General features: G+C 35.5%; 1 protein-coding gene and 2 long non-coding RNA genes across 4 annotated transcripts in view; 2 read left to right on the top strand and 1 right to left on the bottom strand.

The window, feature by feature from the left end:
* Positions 1 to 8,147, top strand: part of LOC134652853 (calmodulin-binding transcription activator 2) — a 159,420-nt gene extending 151,273 nt beyond the window's left edge. Inside the window, exons 18-22 of the mRNA XM_063508052.1 lie at positions 86 to 222; positions 963 to 1,060; positions 1,604 to 1,678; positions 7,287 to 7,388; positions 7,710 to 8,147. Of these exons, the coding sequence (XP_063364122.1) occupies positions 86 to 222; positions 963 to 1,060; positions 1,604 to 1,678; positions 7,287 to 7,388; positions 7,710 to 7,788 (491 nt within the window). The 3' untranslated portion in view covers positions 7,789 to 8,147. The remainder of the gene's footprint in view (positions 1 to 85; positions 223 to 962; positions 1,061 to 1,603; positions 1,679 to 7,286; positions 7,389 to 7,709) is intronic.
* Positions 1 to 20,048, bottom strand: part of LOC134652870 (uncharacterized) — a 330,529-nt gene that overhangs the window by 133,940 nt on the left and 176,541 nt on the right. The window lies entirely within an intron of this gene.
* The window catches only part of LOC134652872 (uncharacterized), a 503,949-nt gene that overhangs the window by 481,103 nt on the left and 2,798 nt on the right, over positions 1 to 20,048 (top strand). The window lies entirely within an intron of this gene.

Raw genomic sequence — 20,048 nt, 5'->3', positions numbered from 1 at the left:
ATGGTTTAAATTAAAATGAAGTAATTAGTAGTACGGGTAAGACCGTGGGCCTTAGGAGGCAAGTTTAATAAAATCTTATTTCCAGATCGCGAGCAACGAGAGCTTTACTCGGCAGCCATCACAATCCAGAAAGCATATCGCCAGTACCGCGGCCGGCAGCTGCAGCGGCGGGCTGCCGCCGCCGCCATCACGATACAGAACTGCTATAGGCGCTACAAACAGGTACTTATTTGTACCACCGCTTTTCAAAGCAAGCAAGGTACTTGTGTGTAAGTAGATTGGTTATAATAAATTATCTGCACTACAGAAAACAAAAAACAACGGGCCTAAAATGGATCCCTGTGCAACTCCACGCACAATGGCCAATGACTCTGGAAATTGATATTGTACAATTTTTCATCTAGAAGTTCGACAGATTGAATGTGTCCCAATGATTGGCGTGACAGTATCTCGCAGCGAGATAGACTACTCGTCCCTCTTTTATTAATATAGTTAGAAAAGGACGTGTAGTCTATCTCGCCGCGAGATACTGTCGCGCCAATCATGTGCTATGCCTACAGTGAGATAGCACGCAAACCAGTTTAGAAAACTTAATAAGTATGTCAAATTCATAGCTACAATGCGATTTTGGAAAGTAAAATATTAGGTATCTTAAGATCTGAAATAGTACCCTATCTTTTGATATTCAATTTTTTTTCTTAATTTATTTCTTTACCTTTCTAGTCCTAATCTTTCACCTACCTTCATTTGACGTTGCCTAAAAAAATGGTCTAAAGTAAGGACACGGAGAATTTTGTACATTGACCCGCCATTCCCTATCTATGATGCCCACGGTAAATGCTGTTGTGTGAGCGGGACAGCAATAAAGATAGGAAATGGCGGATCAATGTATAAAATTATTCGTGCTTAGAGTCCTTACTTTAGGCAGCTAGCAGAAAATCAATGAAATATTTATGTCACAGTTCGCGTACCTGAAACAAATGCACTGCGCAGCGACCGTCATACAGCGTGGTTACCGCTCACACCGCGAGCGCCGTCTCGCTCACCAAACTACCATCAAGTAAGTATTACCGTCACCCTGACATACTTTCCACTGGATTAAGGCTCTTACTAGGGTGATTGGGCTTTATTATGGGTTTATTACACACTAGCATAAAACGGATAGGACCTTTACACTTTTACACACATCTTGAAATAATCTGGTACTACAAGCCGTGGCTTGAATACGGTTAGGAAGCCGGACGCTTTATCACTTTATATTTTTTAAATTGCTTTTATATATTACTAAAGTAAGTGTTTAAAGCTGGACATATTTTCATTGACACTATAAAGCCCCATTTGATCACAGCAGAAATTACATACCTACTGGTACTAATTTGCATATGTATATTAAACCAACAGACAGATTCAAAAGTACTTGCATTATCATTATTACCTATCTGATAACGCTTCTGGAATCGACATTTATTTTAATGGAATTTAATGCAATGGGAAGATCTTTAACAAATGTTCTGCCAAATATTTTTTTGTAGTGTCACCAAATCATAAAACGATCAGGTTTAGAGAAGTGCCATCAAATACTAACCTATTTTTTCTGATTTAGAAGAACATACTCACAAAGGAGGCAGAATCAAGCAGCTAGGAAGATACAACAGTTCATGAGGCAATCTAAAATCAAGTAAGTGGATAACTATTTGATCAAATGTTGCTACTACAATTACTATTAGCAAGCCTGGAACTCAGTGCAGTCGCTGTCGTCGGCTGCATTACCTAATGGATACTATTCTAGGCAACGAATTAAAGTAAAGTTCAATTGAAAAGACAAATACTTAATAAAAGCACACCAATGTACCTTAATTTCTTCGTAATCTCGCACTCTTTGTGGACAACCATGATTTTATTGATTTAAAATCACGATTACGTCCGTGACAGTTTTGAATGATTTACAGTTAGTTTCACTAGATTTATATAGACCGGGATATGAACCGTGATTACCTTTAGTATTGTTTTCGAGCTCCCGATATTTCGACGCAGTTTCATATTAGGTATGCATCTTGTTCACGGGTTACTGAAGATAGCGGGTGGGATCACGGTTCATATACTTAAGTCTAGTGATTACGTCCGTGGTCACGGGCAGACTGGCGAGGAATTGTATCAACATCTTCTAGCTGCTCGGGTTTTGCGAACTACCCGTACTTTATTATTTATCTTCATTATTCACTCGTACGCTAGGGTTGTCACGTTGCCTACACACAACACTCACGACATCTGATGGTACGTGATCGGATGTTTTTTCACGTTTACATTTGCTGATCACCGGATTCCACGAAGAAGAATTCCCTTGTCCCTCATTCTGGTTGAGTTTGCGATGTTTTATGATTTTAATTGCTTCACGTATTTTATGGTATAGAAAAGACGTGAAGCAATTAAAATCAGAAGAAGATGTTCCGTCAAATAAATAAGTCTGCGGTTGTCGAACATTTGCTACAGCCAGGACCAAACCACTGGATTTTGCTCCACAATCCCAAGATCCTCTCAACGGAACTAGTTGAAAAAAATCTGTTGTATTGTGTTATTTGTGTTGTATTTATTTTAGTACCAAAATTCCATTGCGATCTTGTAGAGATCCCATCGGACAACATTACAAAAGTTGCTAGTCCCCGGCGCAATATTCAATAACATTAATATTGCTTCCTCGTACTTTTTCATTTTCCGCTTCGTAAACATATTATACTTATCTAATATCGGCATAAGTATTCCCCCATCGCATCGATACACTAATATTACAGGCGGAACGGAAGGACCTTCCGAAAATATCTAATACATGGTCGAGAATGAATGGGATATGAAGATAATGAAATGTTTGGGATAACTTGTTGTTGTCTGGGCTTTGTTCAACCTTTTTTGAAAATAGAGGTATTTTATCCCTGAATGACACTCAAATATTTATTTACACTTGACTTGAGCGATTATTTTTGAGTTAGTTTCGGACTATAATTGACAGCTTTTGGACTATAGTTGGGTCAGTTGGGTGGTTTAACGGTATTTAATATGAACTCCAGATAAATATAGGGGAAACTGGGGAGGGTTGATCACCCCTTTTGTTTTAAGCGTACATTTTCTTAACTATTTGTAGTATTGAAAAACTTTATAGACCATACGACTCAGAATTTATCTCTTCATTAATAGTTTGAATTAGAACAGATTTGTGCAATAAATTAGATCATTATTTAATGAAAACCCATACTGTTGACTTTTACCATGTGTCCCCTATGTAAGGGAGACTTGTTTACCCCTGGTCGGGAGCCTTGATCCTAGGGGGATCAAGTGACCCTGGTTCTTGGGACACATGGTAAACATATTTTTACCATGTCTCCCCATACCAGATTCTCATTGATTATATAACTCGGATCGCTATTAGCAATGCATCTATAAATTGTAAAATACACAGCAAACATATATATATATTGCATCTTCCATGCTTTGAAGTTGTATTTCCGGTAATCAGATGTCTAAGCCGAAGGGATCAAGTCTTCCAGATTTGGGGACACTTGGTAAAAAGATTTTAAGTGGCAATGTCATATTTCGAGGGTAGTATCTACATTAATTTATTCACTTTATCTACAGAAAATTAATATATGAAGATATCAAACACATATTAATCCATAATCTTATACTTTAAAAAAAAACAATGTAATCGTATTATCCATAAAACAACATAAAATAGGGAATCAATTTTTGTACCAAAAAAAAAATTTGTAACAAGCAAATTTTTTTTAAATTCTTATGAAGGTATTTTTAGCGTCAGATACCTACAGCAATTTTATTTTTTTTACCCATCACTGGTAGTTATTGTTTACTACAATAAATAAGTTTAGAAATTTACTGCTCACGTTTCGAGGACGGCGTTTGAGCTGCATAATCCTAAAATCCTTTCTATGGACCGTCGGTTCTATAGTACATAAGGTCGAAAAACCATTGAAATAGCATTTCATCCATAAAAACAAATATCGCCGGTTGAAAACCAAACATCGTTATAAGTGTTTTTTGTCGGCCGAGTAACATCCCCTGTGTGTAAAACGTTTAACTTGATAAAAAAGACCAAGTACGGGTAGTTCGTAAAATGTTGATGTCAACTTTAGTCAGTCTTTTCAAAGGCCACGGGGATAATTCCGTTTACGGAGTCGGTTGTATAATTAAAAACTGAATTATACGCCATTAAATTCCGTTTTAATAAACAATAATGAGTCAAAAACCTTAAAAGTTTAAATCAGTGTTTCTCTGGTCGTACTTTCGCGGCATGATTTACTAAAGAAAAGAAAATATTTATGATAGCTCTATGAATCGTTTTGTAAGTAAATTTATTACAATATATACTTGATCGCTTTGGGGGTGACATGATCCCGGAATCATATCTCCCCTGAAGAAAAAGACAAAGTCTCCCCATACATAGTAAGATTATAAAACGTGCCGTACTCGAAACATGTGTTCGCGTATATCAATGTAATCCAAGTTAATCATCACTTCAATAAACAACAAATAAAATAAGCACACTCACTAACATCATTTCCATCTCATATTATAAAATAAATCCAGTTAAAGCTTACCGAAAATTGAATATAGTACGCAGAAAATCTTTCACCGTCCGCCATTTTTGAACCACTGACTTTTCCGATACAGTGCCATGACAGAACGTGAAGTTAGGAACGAACGAATGAGTGTTACCAGCGCAAAAAATTGTATCTCGTTTGGTTTGATTAAAAATGAAGTTTACCAAGTGTCCCCTAGGGATCGACCCTCCCCACCCTCACCTACACAGAACTGTAGACATAAAATTTATGGATTGATAAAAGTAACTCATAAGAATAATCTAAATTAATAAAAACAGACTCAATTTAACGTGGCAAACACAAGTCTATGTTGATGAAATTTAAATACGTCCCTTCACAATGACATTTCCTCAACGAAAGTCTTTACTTGAAATCCCTTTTGAACTCTTTGCTTTTCTAATAACAGTCTTATTTCATCAGGAAAATCCGATGACATAAGTCGTTTTAAGTTGAAGGTTCTCAAGGGTCCAATATCAAGTTCATTATGGCGTCACAAAGGGGCCAAAGCCGTTATGAATGCCTGGAGGGTTATGTAACACCCACTGGTCCATTGCTCATAAGTCGCTTTTAGGGATCCGTGAGTAATTAGATTAAATGGAGACCCAAATATGGGCAATGTCGTCTTTAGGAGGAAGCTGAGTATTCACGGTAATTCTGTGAATGCTTCCTTTATTTCGAAAATACTAATATTTTCACGTTCCGCTCATGGTTCGGTTCACTGTGTCGGTTCTATATGTAGTAAGAATAGTTCAATGTCCCCTATATACAAATTATTATATAACGTCAAAAAAACTTAACAGAACCCCGTTTTAGTCAAACAAATGTTTTTCTAGAGCATTCCTTTACAGAATTTGTTTTCGTCCACGATAGATATGAGCATTGTCAATCATTTTAACAACGGTCCCGGGTTGAGATTTCTTATTTTCTATTGATCATCATTTCTATGAAAAGCTTTTCTACTTTCAAGTTTTCTCAACATTTTCGTGTGGTTACACGTTTATAAAAATAATATCATAAGATGTAGGTATAGAATACAGACCTATGTGGAGTAAAGAAATCTCGAGTTATTACATTCTAAATCTTGGAAAGCTTTGCGGTTCTAAGGACATTTTAAGGTTGCTCTTCTGTACAAATATGGTCTAATAAAAGATTTTGTTTTATATTCCTGAGAAGAAGCAAAAATTTAAGGCCCGAGATACACTTGTAAGTTTTACTTACGTAAATAGGTACAAAGCTGTTTGTTAGAATGAGATAAAGATATTCATCTCTCATTCTGTAGTATAGCGGTGTCCCTACGTACGTTAGTAAAATTTACAATTGTATCTCGGGCCTAAGATAAAGTTTCTTACATCGAAATAAACATGTTTTTGTAAAAATATAGGATATAGCAAAGTTGTTTATAACTTAATACCTGATCGGCGTTTTATAATTCTATTAGTATATAAATACAACACCAACTAAAGTTCCATCAAAAACCACCCTAATCCCAGATCGAAGGACTCCCAAGTTCCTTTCAAAAACCAAACAATAATGTCAACGACCTTTCTAAAAAAGCCAGTTTAATTATCCGAGACGTTTTTGTCGCGGGCTTAAAGAATTCTCCGGAAATTATTGAAGCTGAACCGGGATTAAGTTTCTTCTTCATAATTCCTATTGTATTGTGTTTGCAGAAAAGGCCAAGTCTTGGTTGGAAAATTTTCCTCAGTTGTGTTGTTTTAGAAATAATTTTTGGAGGAAAGGACGGTTTAAGATTTTGGGGCTTTGGTATTCTTGTTTTTTGAGTCGAGCGATTGTTGATTTATAAAGTAACGAATTTATGCGTAGAAAATATAAAATTAAAAGACTGAACCAAGCAAGAAACAAGTAAATAATCTTAAACTAATAGAGGTGTTTTTTTAATGGTAATATTAGTTATATACTTCTTTACCTTTGTTAGCTTTTTAGGACTCCTTTCTAATGGTAAATAAGATAATATCCCATTGATACTTTTTGAGGGAAAAAATACGCATGTTATTGAATAAAGTAAACGTCATACACCTTTAGACGCTATTCTTTACGGTTTATTTTGTAAACATATAAATTTTTTGTTCTTAAGTACATATTTGATCCACTTTTGTTTGAAGTCGATTTTCAAGAATCAATATTCTTCAAGCCTCGCCGAATTCTCATCTTAGTACTTGATTCCACTTAAAATAATCTCAAACAATAGCCTCTCATAATATCGGTCCTTTTGTACAAGCTTGGTGAACTTTCCGTATTTACTTCCACTCATAGGTACTTTGTTTTGGTGAAACAATTGTTTCTTTGTTGACTTTGTCTTCGAAATTTGTGGTTTCAGCTAGACTTCATTCATGAATTGTTTAGTGTTACAATAACATTTTTTTGTTTATTTGATTATTTATACGTTCTATGAATCATACAAATAAACAGCAATATTTATTATCGTTCCTTTCAAGCAAAATTTCTACAGCATTAGAAATGGATTTTAAAACTACTCTTTGTTACTTTTCACGCTGCTAGTACTTGGGAAGAATTCTCAACCAACGTAAGTTTTAATTCAAAGACTTGAGTTGTATATATATCTCAAGCAAAACACAAGCATTAGTAATGTTGACCAATCTGTAGTAAACTGTACGGCTATTCCAATATGGTATAAATTTCATTGTCTCTTGGCAGATTGCAGAACGCGCGAGCAGAAAACGGGAGGGTGGTCCTGCGATCGCCGGATGCCCACCAAAACTTTCTGCAGCACACCACCAGTATACGCATGCCCAATAGGTATTCAAGCGTATTGTTTAAGCGATAAGGACTATTTTTTTTAATGATCCTTCCAGTAACGGGACTACGCATCAAGATGTTCATTTTACTACATTGTTGTCGGAAGATTGTTGATTTTTAAAAATTGATTACAGAGTATCTTAACATTCTTGGCCTCCGACACCAGCAGCGGTATCATGGTCACGTTTTTATCACCTGTCGTGTCATGCATCACTTTCGCAGTTACATACTTGTTAGAACGTGACAGGCATGGCGACAAATGATAAAGAGCCGGCCATCTTAGCCCCTCTAAGTGATATAATGTTTTGTTTTTGTCTATAGGAAAGTAGACTATTTGGCGCCACAATCGCCAATGGATGCCGACGACGACCTGCTACTTGAGCTTCTGTTCAAAATGTGACCTGACCTACGATACCGACACCTTGTGTTTCACTCTAATTTCAAACTCATGTACTTAGATTTACAAGACATTTAACATTTAAACGGTATTCGGACGACATTTAGTTTAGTTATTAAGCTATTATTTACTGCTTTCGTCATTGAAATGATTTTTATCATCAACTGAATCAATTTGAAAACAGGTTTCTTCTCAGTGTTGTGAAAGACTTCAGGCCTTGTCTTTTGAAATTTTAAAATTATCTTTTACATCTGTAATTGTAAAGAAGCTTAAGCTCTTTCAGCACCATTCTATCTCATTTCCTTAAATACCTATATGTTGTTTAATTTAATAAGGTACAGACTGTATTAGTAATAATGGAATCATTTAGGTACTTTTTACGTCATGTGAAAAGAATGAAAAATACTTGCATTACTACTGATTGTTTCTACCTGCCAAGAAACCCAATTTTCCTAAAATAATGACTTGTTCAGAGTTTGGATTTAAAAGTTTTGTTTCATTTTAAACTCTTCAGGTCATAGACAGGGTTATATTTAGTATAAATTTTATCGTATTTGTATTATATTTTCATAACGTATTTTTGAGACATTTGTTTAGGAATCATATTTTTGAAAACTCTAAATTGATGTAATAGGTTACTTAGGTCATCAGTATATTGGCTAATTTTTCATAAAAATTGGTATCTACGAACTACGGTTATGTTTTTAGTTTTGTGGATGTTTTGTGCAAACTGCACAAGTTTATGATAATTATGTTACATTATTGTTTTGTTTTCTTCAAAACTTCACAATTTGAATTATCGACTCCATTTTGATAAAATACATTGTGGAGTCCCAATGTGTAGGCTAAGTACAAATTCAAATTATTAAAAAGCCACTGTTCTTATAAAGTAGTTGCACCTAGCGAATAATACAATAAACCCGATGAGCTGTGAGTATTTTGAGATTTTATCGTATTTAAGAAAAATAAAAAATAATTATGCAGTTAGTTTGACTATTGGTCGAGATTTACCCTATAAGTAGGTTTCATTCCAGCCTAAATAGGTTATAACTCTTTTAGTCTACGCAGTTACGCCTTAGACATCATCGAACACGATCTATGCATTCTTAAAACATTCCGATAGATTAGATCTAACTCTTACGAAAGCTTAACTACGTCGATAAATCACTGAGACCTACCATCGCGTTATTTTAAATATTGTGTTATTCCTCTTGAATTGTTGTTACTTAAACAGAATATTTTAAATTTGTTAAGTTTGTCCATTCCCCTATCCCCAGTTCCTAATAAATATTCTCTTCATATTTCTGAAGAATCTTGATCTTTCTAAAATAAGTTCATTAGATAGTCCTTGGTTTTAGATCCTATTTAAAGCTAAACGCCATCTTTATCTAGCGTTCATGAAAAAATAAGGTTGTGCACCATTTAAATATAGAATAAACTACCTAAATATTCCCTTTTTTGAATTCTCTGATATTTTAATGTAGTACTATAGTTTAGATTAAGGTTTAGAAGTAAACATAGCTTAGCCATAAGTCGACGAGCGCCCGTCGAAATATTTTCGATTCGTATTTTTATAAAGCAAAAGTTACGAACGACTATGATTGCTTTGCTTGTGCAGGGCCATGGATAAGACGAATTATGGGTTACGTTACATTTTTATTTTTAATTTTAAACTCTATTATTAGACTCTGTTCAAAATCTTCAAATAAAAAAAGTTTACATTATTACTTTAAACTATCTTTACGACCTTTTTACTATGACTTGTTAACTTCCTTGTCAGATTTGAATTAATTTGAAAATTAATTAGGAGGCCCAGTGTTAACAGAATTTCTATCTTACTCTTGACAATATTGAAATCTGTAGACATCCTTCACATCTAACGTTTAATAGACTTTCAGATTATATTTTTCAAACTTGTTGGGAGTAAGTCAGTGATTTCATTTAAATAATAATAATGAATGTCGCAGAATGAGAATAACCGTCCAGTTGAGGCGGCTTTTGCACCCTCTGGTAGCGTAATGGCAAAAGTCGCATTACGGCAAGAAGCGAAAACGACATTGTTGGCAGTGATAATAGGGGCGCGATTCGCTTGCAAGGTTTGGGGCACCCGAGGGCGCACGAATACAACGTGTATATTTTATATTTTTGGATCGCTAATTTTAAGATGTTATATTTATATATGTATATGTAGTAATGGCGGATACAAAACCAGTATTTCGAATAGTATTGCGCCAAAAGTTTTGATGTATTAATTTTCCATAAAAGTTATTCTCTCATTATGATTTTCAACGGATAAATAGTTCGTTTAGCTAGTGGTCATGCGTATATATTTTTGGATAGCGTGCACGATTGCTTCAGGAGCGCTGATGATATTAATAGAAAAAGAGGGAAAATAAACGAAAAAAAGTATTTTTAACGATAACGCAAACCTCTGAAAGCAATAATATTTTTGTGGTGGAATTAACTCGTGATGTAGACAGAGACAGTATTTTATTATCCACGCGATCGTCACAATACAGTTTATATAGAATGCTTATTAGTGCCGGCGTAAGTTGTGCTTCATCAACGGTATGTTTATCAGTTTCATTGTCATTTAAAGCAATATTTATAGCCTTATTATTAAATCCAAGTTTAAAGTGTTCATTAGTCAAGTCAGACATCGAGTCTTAATTATTTAACTGTTACATAAATGTGTATGTTCGTTTGCAATTATAATATTTTGTGTGTATTACGTATGTGTGAATTCATGCATGGACAATCATTCTAGGAAAAGGAATTCAAGTCATTACACATATTAAAGATTGGTAGTTTGCTTACTATTCTCCGAACGCCATATTTACATGGCGACCCTGATAATAGAGAGTAATAATGCTTGCACACATACAAATACTCACACTACAATAACTTGCTCATAAAAAAAGTTGATGAAACACATTTACGACAAGCCTTAGTCATTGACCACAGCTAAAACATAGTGCACTAGAAGTAGACATAGTTAGATAAATTATAACTTATATATGAAAAAGAAAAATCTTGGAATCTATACATAGTATTTAAATTAAAAGTTTAAACTAATACTTTTTATTACTAAATTATAAGAAGCTTGTTCACACATTTTAACTTCGTATATAGTAAGTATTCTAAGACTACGATTCATGATAGAAGTGTTACTAAAGGTTTGAAATGAGAGACTTAGTGAGACTACAGTTGGTTATGTATAACTTTTGTTTACGGTGGGCCGTAGATTTAGCTATTAAAACACGTTTGCCAAAGGCGCTTTACTTACAGACCATCAACAATTTGATGAGATCAACAAGATATAATATTTTTCTGCATACTAAAGAAAGACTTGTTATACTCGGAAAGAACTAAAATAACTTAAAATAAAACCACTTATTTAACTATTGAAAGAACTGTCGAAAAGAAGTGTTACGAAAGACTGTTGAAAAACAAAAAAAAACATACTTGCAATCAAAACGTGATATTTGTTGTTAAAAAATATTCGACAGTATTTGCTTTATATTATAATATAATCAAGTATTTGTCTGATATTATATCAGTGTTATATATATGTTTTAATGCCATTTTATGCGTAGAGGAATTTCGCATAATTGCTGTTGCTATTTCATTTACTAGGATCTGACGCTCCGCCAATAAATGATTGCAATTTTTACTTCTCAATACTAGTGAGTATTGTAACAGTGGTTACTGAGATGTTAAATAGAAATGAAGCCTAGTAGGTATTTTCTTGCAATAGTGAGGTAGATTTTTTTAACACCACAAATAATTTTATTATTAATAAACACACTCAGATAAAAAGCAATGAAACATAATTATGAATTATAATGGTGTTAAAATATTTTTTTTTTATAACCTTCATTTGTCTAAAATCCTTTTGTTGGTGAAGCGTCTATCGTGCTTTCTGTTAAATCGAGCCTGCCTAAAATATATTGCATATCACTTAGATAAATTATAACTTATTGAGAAATGATGACACTGCGTATTACATATTAGTTGTAATTTTGTTTATGAAATGCTAGACCACTAGTTTGTTTACTATTACTTAGCTTCTGAAATACGGGTTGTAACGTAACTTTAAAAAGCAATTTTAGGATATTTGAACAAAATTATGTTAGGAATTATACATTTTAAGTGTAATAATTCTTAGGAAATTTTGTATTGGTAAACTGAAGCACAGCTTCTATTAGTGTATATTTTTCTGAATTAAGTAATATAAGTTCAATTATTTATTACGCAATTTTGACATATTAAAGTTAGTTACAACCCTCCTAGTGTAGTGTTATCGCTTGAAACATTTTTTGTATTGTAGCAAGTAATATATTTGATAGCAAATTTTATGATGTTGTTTTGTAAAGTTTGGTTACGCATTATGAAGCGTTTTAACTGAGCTTTTATTTTTAAAGTAGCAAATGTTGAAATGAATTGTAATAACGCATAAAAAATGTTGATGTTGAATTTAAAAAATAAAAAATAATGAAATAGATGCAGAAATTGCGTTAGTTAATCATGGTTTTGGAGTAACGTGTTTGTGCGTTGGTATAATTTGATTCAATGATAGCAAATGTAAGTAAAATGTAACTGCCAGTTTCAAGGTTTCTAAAACACCAAGTATGAATGAATCTCTTTGTAGAGATTGTGAATTGTCCAAAATGAATGATTAAATTAAAATATTTCTCTTGATATGAAAGTGTTTGGAAGGTTTAGGAATGTCTAAGAACGCTTTTTGGCAGACTTCTATTTCTATAAAACGTTTGGAAAGTTTGTATTGAACTTAGATATTTTCATTTGAAAATATTGATGTAGCAGTTTTACTCACACTCGTAATATCTCTTTAATGAATGAAACGTTAATTTCAGCTGAGCTATTTCTTTTAGCTCTTTTAGTATATCTAGTGTCAATTATTTACATCAGATTTGGACTTGCTGAATTGACTTCTTCCTCGATATCGTGACATTGATAAAATGTAGCATTAAATTCGGCATCAATAGCAACGTTAAATAGATGCTCAGAATCTCTATTACCTATATCAGTAAATAAAATTAGATTCAAATTCACTGTTTTATTATTACAAGTATATCATACATTTGCATTATTATTTAAAGAGCCTTTTGCTGAGCATAAAGAAGGCTGTAAGTATTAAAGTTTATATGGCAATATTTTCGTGCCAATTATGCCTTGCAGTATAATATGGATGAGTAAATGGATGTTTATGAGAAAAGGCAGATCGTTAGGCTCTTTAAATGTGATGCTACCATTTCATTATGTTTAAGCAAATTCGGCAAGCATTTATTTTTATTTTTCTATAGATATCACCACCAGTTTTCTTCATGTAGTTGAAAAACATATTCTATATGTAGTATAGATACCTAAAATATTATCATTTTTGCAAAGTGTTACTTGTGACTACAAAATTTCGCTGTTAAGACAATATCTTTAAAATTTTGCTAAGAAAGTCAATAAAAATCTGTCAGATTCTGTCAATAATTTCTAGGCATCCTATGTTCGATTGTGATCATAAACAAGCAATTAAAGTTACCAAATATGAACTTTAAGTCACTGTATATAGGGATGAGATTTGTTTGTTTTAGTTACTGCTGTTGGTAGACTGCTATATGAGAATTTATTATTATTGGAAGGTTGAGTGTTTGAGACGCTGATCTGGGATGAGGTGTACTTTGATCAAAAATAATCTTCCTTTGTAATTATTATAATCTATAAACACTACGAAATTGTGATTCAAAGCAATTTAAAATATTACTGCTGATTATATTCGTTGTTTTATTGACACCACTTTTATTTTATTTTATCCCTGTTTTTGTAATATGTAGTTGAATACATATTTTAAGATAGACTGGCAAATGATGGTAAGTATTCTGAGTATGGCGGCGTATATTTTATGAAGGGGAAATAAGTTTCAGTGATAAAAACGTCCATGGCAGTTCAGTCAGACATAATAGTTATGGGCCATTTTTCGAAGTCAAAAATGTATAGCTTCGTATATTATTTACTCTGTCGCTGTTAATACTACACATCAATAAAACAGTTATAAAAGTACAAAAGTTGAGGAAAACTTTATCTTAAAACAGACAGGCAATGGAAAAACAAAAATTGATATATAATATTGCGACTAATGAAGGGCAACACGATCCCAAATAAATGAGATGACGTGACGTGAGTCTCGCGACCTAAACGCGTTTTGTTCGCGTGATACAGATGGAGATTGCGACAATTTCGATGTTTGGTATGCCTTCCCTAAATATATAATAATAATTGGCGAGTCACAATTACACAACACAGTTACACAATTTTGAGACTGATTGTCACGGCAGGTGTCCGCTAGTCTTTCCCATAGCCCATTATCCAGTCCATCCAACTTTCAAATCTATAGCCCATGACCTTAGTTCCCATCGCAGCACAAAAGTGCTGCACTGCAATAGTCTTTGCACCTGGCGGGGACCATCTCCGGATGTATCACATTGTGCGTTCGGGGATGGTATCCGCCATGTGTATCCCTTGCTTTTAGATTAAAGTGTCTTAAAAGGCCTCTGCGCTGTTGGCTTCGGCCCCACGTACGCCTCCCAAAGGTCCGGGACACTATGGTCCCGTGATATGGCAAAGACATACTAATAATATATCTCAATGCAGTAATGCAGCTTAAGTTGACATCAGATTGTCAAATTATTATAAGTTACAAGCTTTTTATTAACTTGCAATGTACCATGTACCTGTACTTATGTTTGTACGGGACAAATCTTGCAAGTTAAATTTGACCTACTTCCCGACTTCCAGTGAAGCTGAAAATTTGCACACATATAATGTAAGTCGGAAGACAATGCAATATTATGATACCATCGAGCTGATCTGATGATGGAGATAGTAGTGCCTATAGGAACTCTGTGATAAAACAACGAAACCTAATTGTGTTTGGGGTTTTTAGAATTGCCTCAATGAGTATTAGTTGCCTGTGGTCCCTGTGGAGAAAAAAGTACAGACAGTGATAAAAGCTTGTACCAAAAGTGATAATTTTGCCAAAAACTTATTTAAAGTACTTACCTATTTTACAAGTTTGCATGTTTACGTTTTTCGTCATTACTATTGATCCAACGTTTTTACCGAAACCATTCGCACGTGGCACGTGACCGACTGCAATTCTTTTGACGGAATGCCATGCACATTTTGTGGGGCGGAGCGGAACGCGAATTTTATTTATTCACGATACGTCGGTCAATAACATGAAAACGAATTCACGTGCCATTCCATGCTAGGCACGTATGTGGGTATGCCTTTAGAATTGAATATAAGAGCATTTATTGAGGAAAACTAAATAGTACGGTGAGAGTATAAAACAACCCGTATGTGAGCCGATTTGTCAGCCGAGCTGCAAAGGGTCGGTATAAATCGAGGTAAAAATGGGTAAGTTCGAGATTTATTTATACTAATACGCATTTCACTTCAAACAATATCAGGAAAATACACAAAAAATATGAATGTTGGGGAGAGACTACGTTCATAACATTTTTGATAATCACACCTGCTTCTGGGAGGTAGGTAGGTTAGAAATCATGGATTTAAGTTTAAGTATATTTTTTATTTTTAGCGCGAAATGGGGGGACGTGGTTAGTACTGGAGGGATGTCGATTGTTGCAAAGATATGTGTTATAGTAATCTAATTTAGAATCTTGAGCGTAGTAAGGGACTCAAAAGCGCACGAGATGTAAATAACTTTGATCTCGTGTAGTTCACAAAACTTTTCACCTCAGCAGTGAGAACATATTAGAGAACCCGAATCACTTACCTCTATTCACTCATGTTTTCTTAAGATATACCAACAATTAAATTTTCACCTCAGCAGCTCGAACAAGGGTACTTTGCTACTTAAAAACAGTGAGCAAAATCGCATTGTGCTCACTGAGTGAGACAAAATGAGCAAAATGCGATTTTGCTCACTGTTTTTTAAGTAGCAAAGTACCCTTGTTCGAGCTGCTGAGGTGAAAAATGTATTCCTTCTTCATCACTTACCTCTATTCACTCATGTTTTCTGAAGATATACCAACAATTAAGTTTTTACCTTAGCAGCTCGAACAAGGGTACTTTGCTACTTAAAAACAGTGAGCAAAATCGTATTTTGCTCATTTTGTCTCAATCAGTGAGCAAAATGCGATTTTGCTCACTGTTTTTAAGTAGCAATGTACCCTTGTTCGAGCTGCTGAGGTGAAAATTTAATTAATCACTAGCTTTGGTACGTTTTAGCCCGTGTAAAACTGGGCTATAAGGTGATGTCGCTTTGCAAAGCTGTGTGTTATAATCATACCCCGGATTTTTCGGTGCGGGAAATATTTTGTGTGTAACAACACATGTAACAGTCGTAACAACCATTGAACGACCACTTTGAATTTGAAACTTGTTGCGTTAGGATACAGTTCAAAATTGAATGAGTGTTGCTGTAGTATTATTTTCTTTGTTATTGCCTTCGAATAAGATTGAACGCGAGTGCAGGAGTGCCGATAATAGGATTGGTATAATGTTTACCCTATTTCCGGCTTCGCTTAGATACATATACAACAATATTGCAAGAAAAATAAATAAATATAAATCTTAGCTTAAGGAAATGTTTGTCATACCCTTTTAGGGTCCATGAGGTACTTACTTGTATAAATGTTGTAACATATCTTGTTGTAACCATGGTGCAATAAATGATTGATTGATTGATTGATTGAAAATATTTATTTTTACAAGTTGTATTGTAGCTATTTTATAAAGTATGGAGACAATAATGCTGTTTTTAATGTAACTTGGAGGAAACATTACAACTAAGATCATTGATGCATGGATGATATTATATTTATTTTATACATTTTATTTACGTCAGTTGGAACGAAAATAATCAATCAATGAAATCATTTATTTGTAGGCAACTAAGACCCGTATCTATACGTACCTTACAAACGTACTTATAAAATTATACTATCACGAAAATTCGTGACGCAGTTTTATGTTGCGGCGTCACCTGCTCTGATGTTGGATTCGGCAGATTCTCACGGAACCGCCGAATATCACACGCTAATAAATGTACCTATGGAAATAGTCACGTGACTTGTTGTAGCTATCATCCCGAATATCCCGATACTTTTTTCGAGAGCGAGAGAGAGAGAGACGTTTCGTTCGCTAGTTCGCTACGGCGCAAACGATTGTCATCAGAAAAGTGTAATTTTTCATAAAAACGCTTTTAGCAGGCGATAGAGGTGACAGCGAAAGTATTTATAAAGTATAAAAGTAGGGTAAAATAACACGAATTCAAAAGATCAATTTGAATCGAAAGCCATACCGTAGCAAATTTAAATACCTATTATTTTTCTATGTCAGAATAAATTTAAGATCGTTCATATTGTCTCCCATTGACCCACGAAAATTCAAATTGACTTATTGAATAATTCATCGGCCATTTGATATTATATGTTAACAGAAAAAGCCACTGAACCCCTAGAGCAGCGGTCGGCAACCTTTTAGCAGCCAAGGGCCACATAGTAGTTAACGAAGTTGACGCGGGCCGCACTTTGTTAATATTTATGACTTTATCGGACATTGCCGTTTGTCAATATTACCTACATACCAAATAGCCAGGGAGGCTCGCGGGCCGCAGGTTGCCGACCGCTTCCCTAGAGTAAATTTCATTCGATAGCGTGACGAGCGTTCGCGATTGTGCCTATTTTTGTATGCGATTTTCAACAGCAAAATACATAATAAATACAACGTGATTTAACAACTGTAAAAACTAACTTATTAGCGCAATTCATTAACCTAACGATCTATCAATTTCTTTAATGATAACCCCTTAACTAATTTACGAGATCCCATTAACTAATAAATGGTTAATACTATTTAAAATACCCTACTTTCATCAATGACTTCATTCATAATTTGGATCTTGTTCTAAATACAACTATTTAATATGTCGTTTGTGCAACAACCTGTGTTTGAAGAAAGACTTCCACCTCCTAGTCGCTGCGAATTCGTGAGTATCAGCAACATTGCTATTTTAAATGTTTAGGCGCTTAGTTGAAAGTGTAAATTCATGTGCCTTTTCACAGGGTAGGAGCCGAATTAGTAATAAATAATGTATAAGAATATATAAACAAAATTTGCTAACTTTCAAGACGTGAATTTTAATTGCCCTTAAAAAATATATCATGATTAAGTTATAAATATGACTAGGTACCTAGTACCTACCTTACCTACTTGTTATTTATTCGGCCCGAAATGAAGTGAAATAGGTATCAATCTTAAATACCTGATAAACAGGCAATCTATTACTGAAATTATATTGCTAAACGCCTTACCTTACCTTAGCTAGGTTTATCTTTTTATCGTTAGTTGTGTTTAAACAGCCCTTTTTAGGGTTCCGTACCCAAAGGGTAAAAACGGGACCCTATTACTAAGACTCCGCTGTCCGTCTGTCAGTCCGTCCGTCCGTCCGTCCGTCCGTCTGTCACCAGGCTGTATCTCACGAACCGTGATAGCTAGTCAGTTGAAATTTTCACAGATGATGTATTTCTGTTGCCGCTATAACAACAAATACTAAAAACAGAATAAAATAAAGATTTAAGTGGGGCTCCCATACAACAAACGTGATTTTTGACCGAAGTTAAGCAACGTCGGGCGGGGTCAGTACTTGGATGGGTGACCGTTTTTTTGCTTGTTTTTTGCTTGTTATGCTCTATTTTTTGTTGATCGTACGGAACCCTCCGTGCGCGAGTCCGACTCGCACTTGGCCGGTTTTATTTACAAGTTTTTATTTACGAATTAACTTTTATTTTCTCAGGTCCATCGTTGGCTAGATGCCCACCAAAAGTACTTCTCCCTCCCACCTCCCCAGCCCCAGTGGGTCACTGAAGTCTCGCATTACTCGTACGAACCACACGGAGTGTATTGCTACTACAACCAGCCTACATACCTGTAGGCGACGGAACCTACCAACCTTTGTGCTGCGCGCGTGCTGGCAGCCTGACTGATACGGATGCCACGGCCAGCGCGCGTCTTTTGTTTATATGTATAAGTTTTTTTCTCTGTCAATGAGCGACAAATGTTTCTTTTGCACATCTGTTGTAATTTTATGTGTAAATAGCTCGTTATTTGTATGTATATTGTGTTTTTCCGTGTCATTGTGTATATAGATTGTATTATATACTGTACAGCCAAGTTTTACGTGTTTTTCATTCACCATCGGCGGCCCGACAGCGTACAAGTGGTCACTTCGAACCGGGTTGGAACCACGCATGCTGCTATGGTGAATACGCAATGTGCTACGCGTAAAGAACGAAGAAGGTGCAGTATATAGCACAATCAACGTCTACACTGCAGTCTCAGGTACAGATTTAAGATATGACTTTAGAAGTTATCATTAGCGGTCGGGCGGAACGACTGCCGTCGTCTCATCATGCGAGCGACGTTACTCCGCCGCCGTTACCACCAAACTGTTCGAGTGACTCTAAAGCATCATCTGTACTAGCCAGACGAAGACGGCTGCAATTGGAGGCAGCTAAGGAAAAGGCAAGAATACAAATAGCGCTTATTGACAAGCAGCTAGAGGTGGATTTAGCTGAACTAGATGCGAAATACAGTCCACTCAAGTCACGCACGCGCTCTGCTAGCCAAGGATGGCTCGACCAGCCGCAGCGGGAACAACTGGAGGTGCAGTCAGACCACGATACTGGTAACAAAACGGTCGGGCTGCGCCAATCGGCGGCTGCCGCCGTCACTCCCGCCGCCGGCACTGATGTGTCGTTCTTGAACGCGTGTAACATTTTGGCCGCCGCCTCTACACTGACCAACGAGAACCATTCTGACCACAACTGCATTAATACGGCCAGGGTGCGACAGTCGCCGGCTAGCGCCGACTCGCACGCCGACACTGATGGGTCGCGTTTAAGCACGTTCAGCGCGCCGGGTGCCGTCTCTATGAACTACAACAAGGAACAGTTTGGCCACGAATGTTATTACACGGCCAGACTGTACCAGTCGCCGGCTGCTACGCCTCTGCACATTGACAACGAATCTGTGTCCGAGTTATCGCTCGGCAACCACGAGCTCACCGACTACGCTGAGCTTTGCAGCCACGCGGACAGCGTGGGGATTCGCTACACCTTTAATACTTATGAACAAATGTGTGACACTACAGTGACTAATGTAAATATGTTAAGTGTAAATAATGAAACTTCAAGTGTACATAATAAGACATGTAGCGT

Source organism: Cydia amplana, chromosome 12 (assembly GCF_948474715.1).
Source record: "Cydia amplana chromosome 12, ilCydAmpl1.1, whole genome shotgun sequence".
In the NCBI taxonomy this organism is placed as follows: Eukaryota; Metazoa; Arthropoda; class Insecta; order Lepidoptera; family Tortricidae; genus Cydia; species Cydia amplana.
The sequence above is the reverse complement of the archived record's forward strand: the minus strand, read 5'-3'. Positions and strand labels throughout refer to the sequence as shown.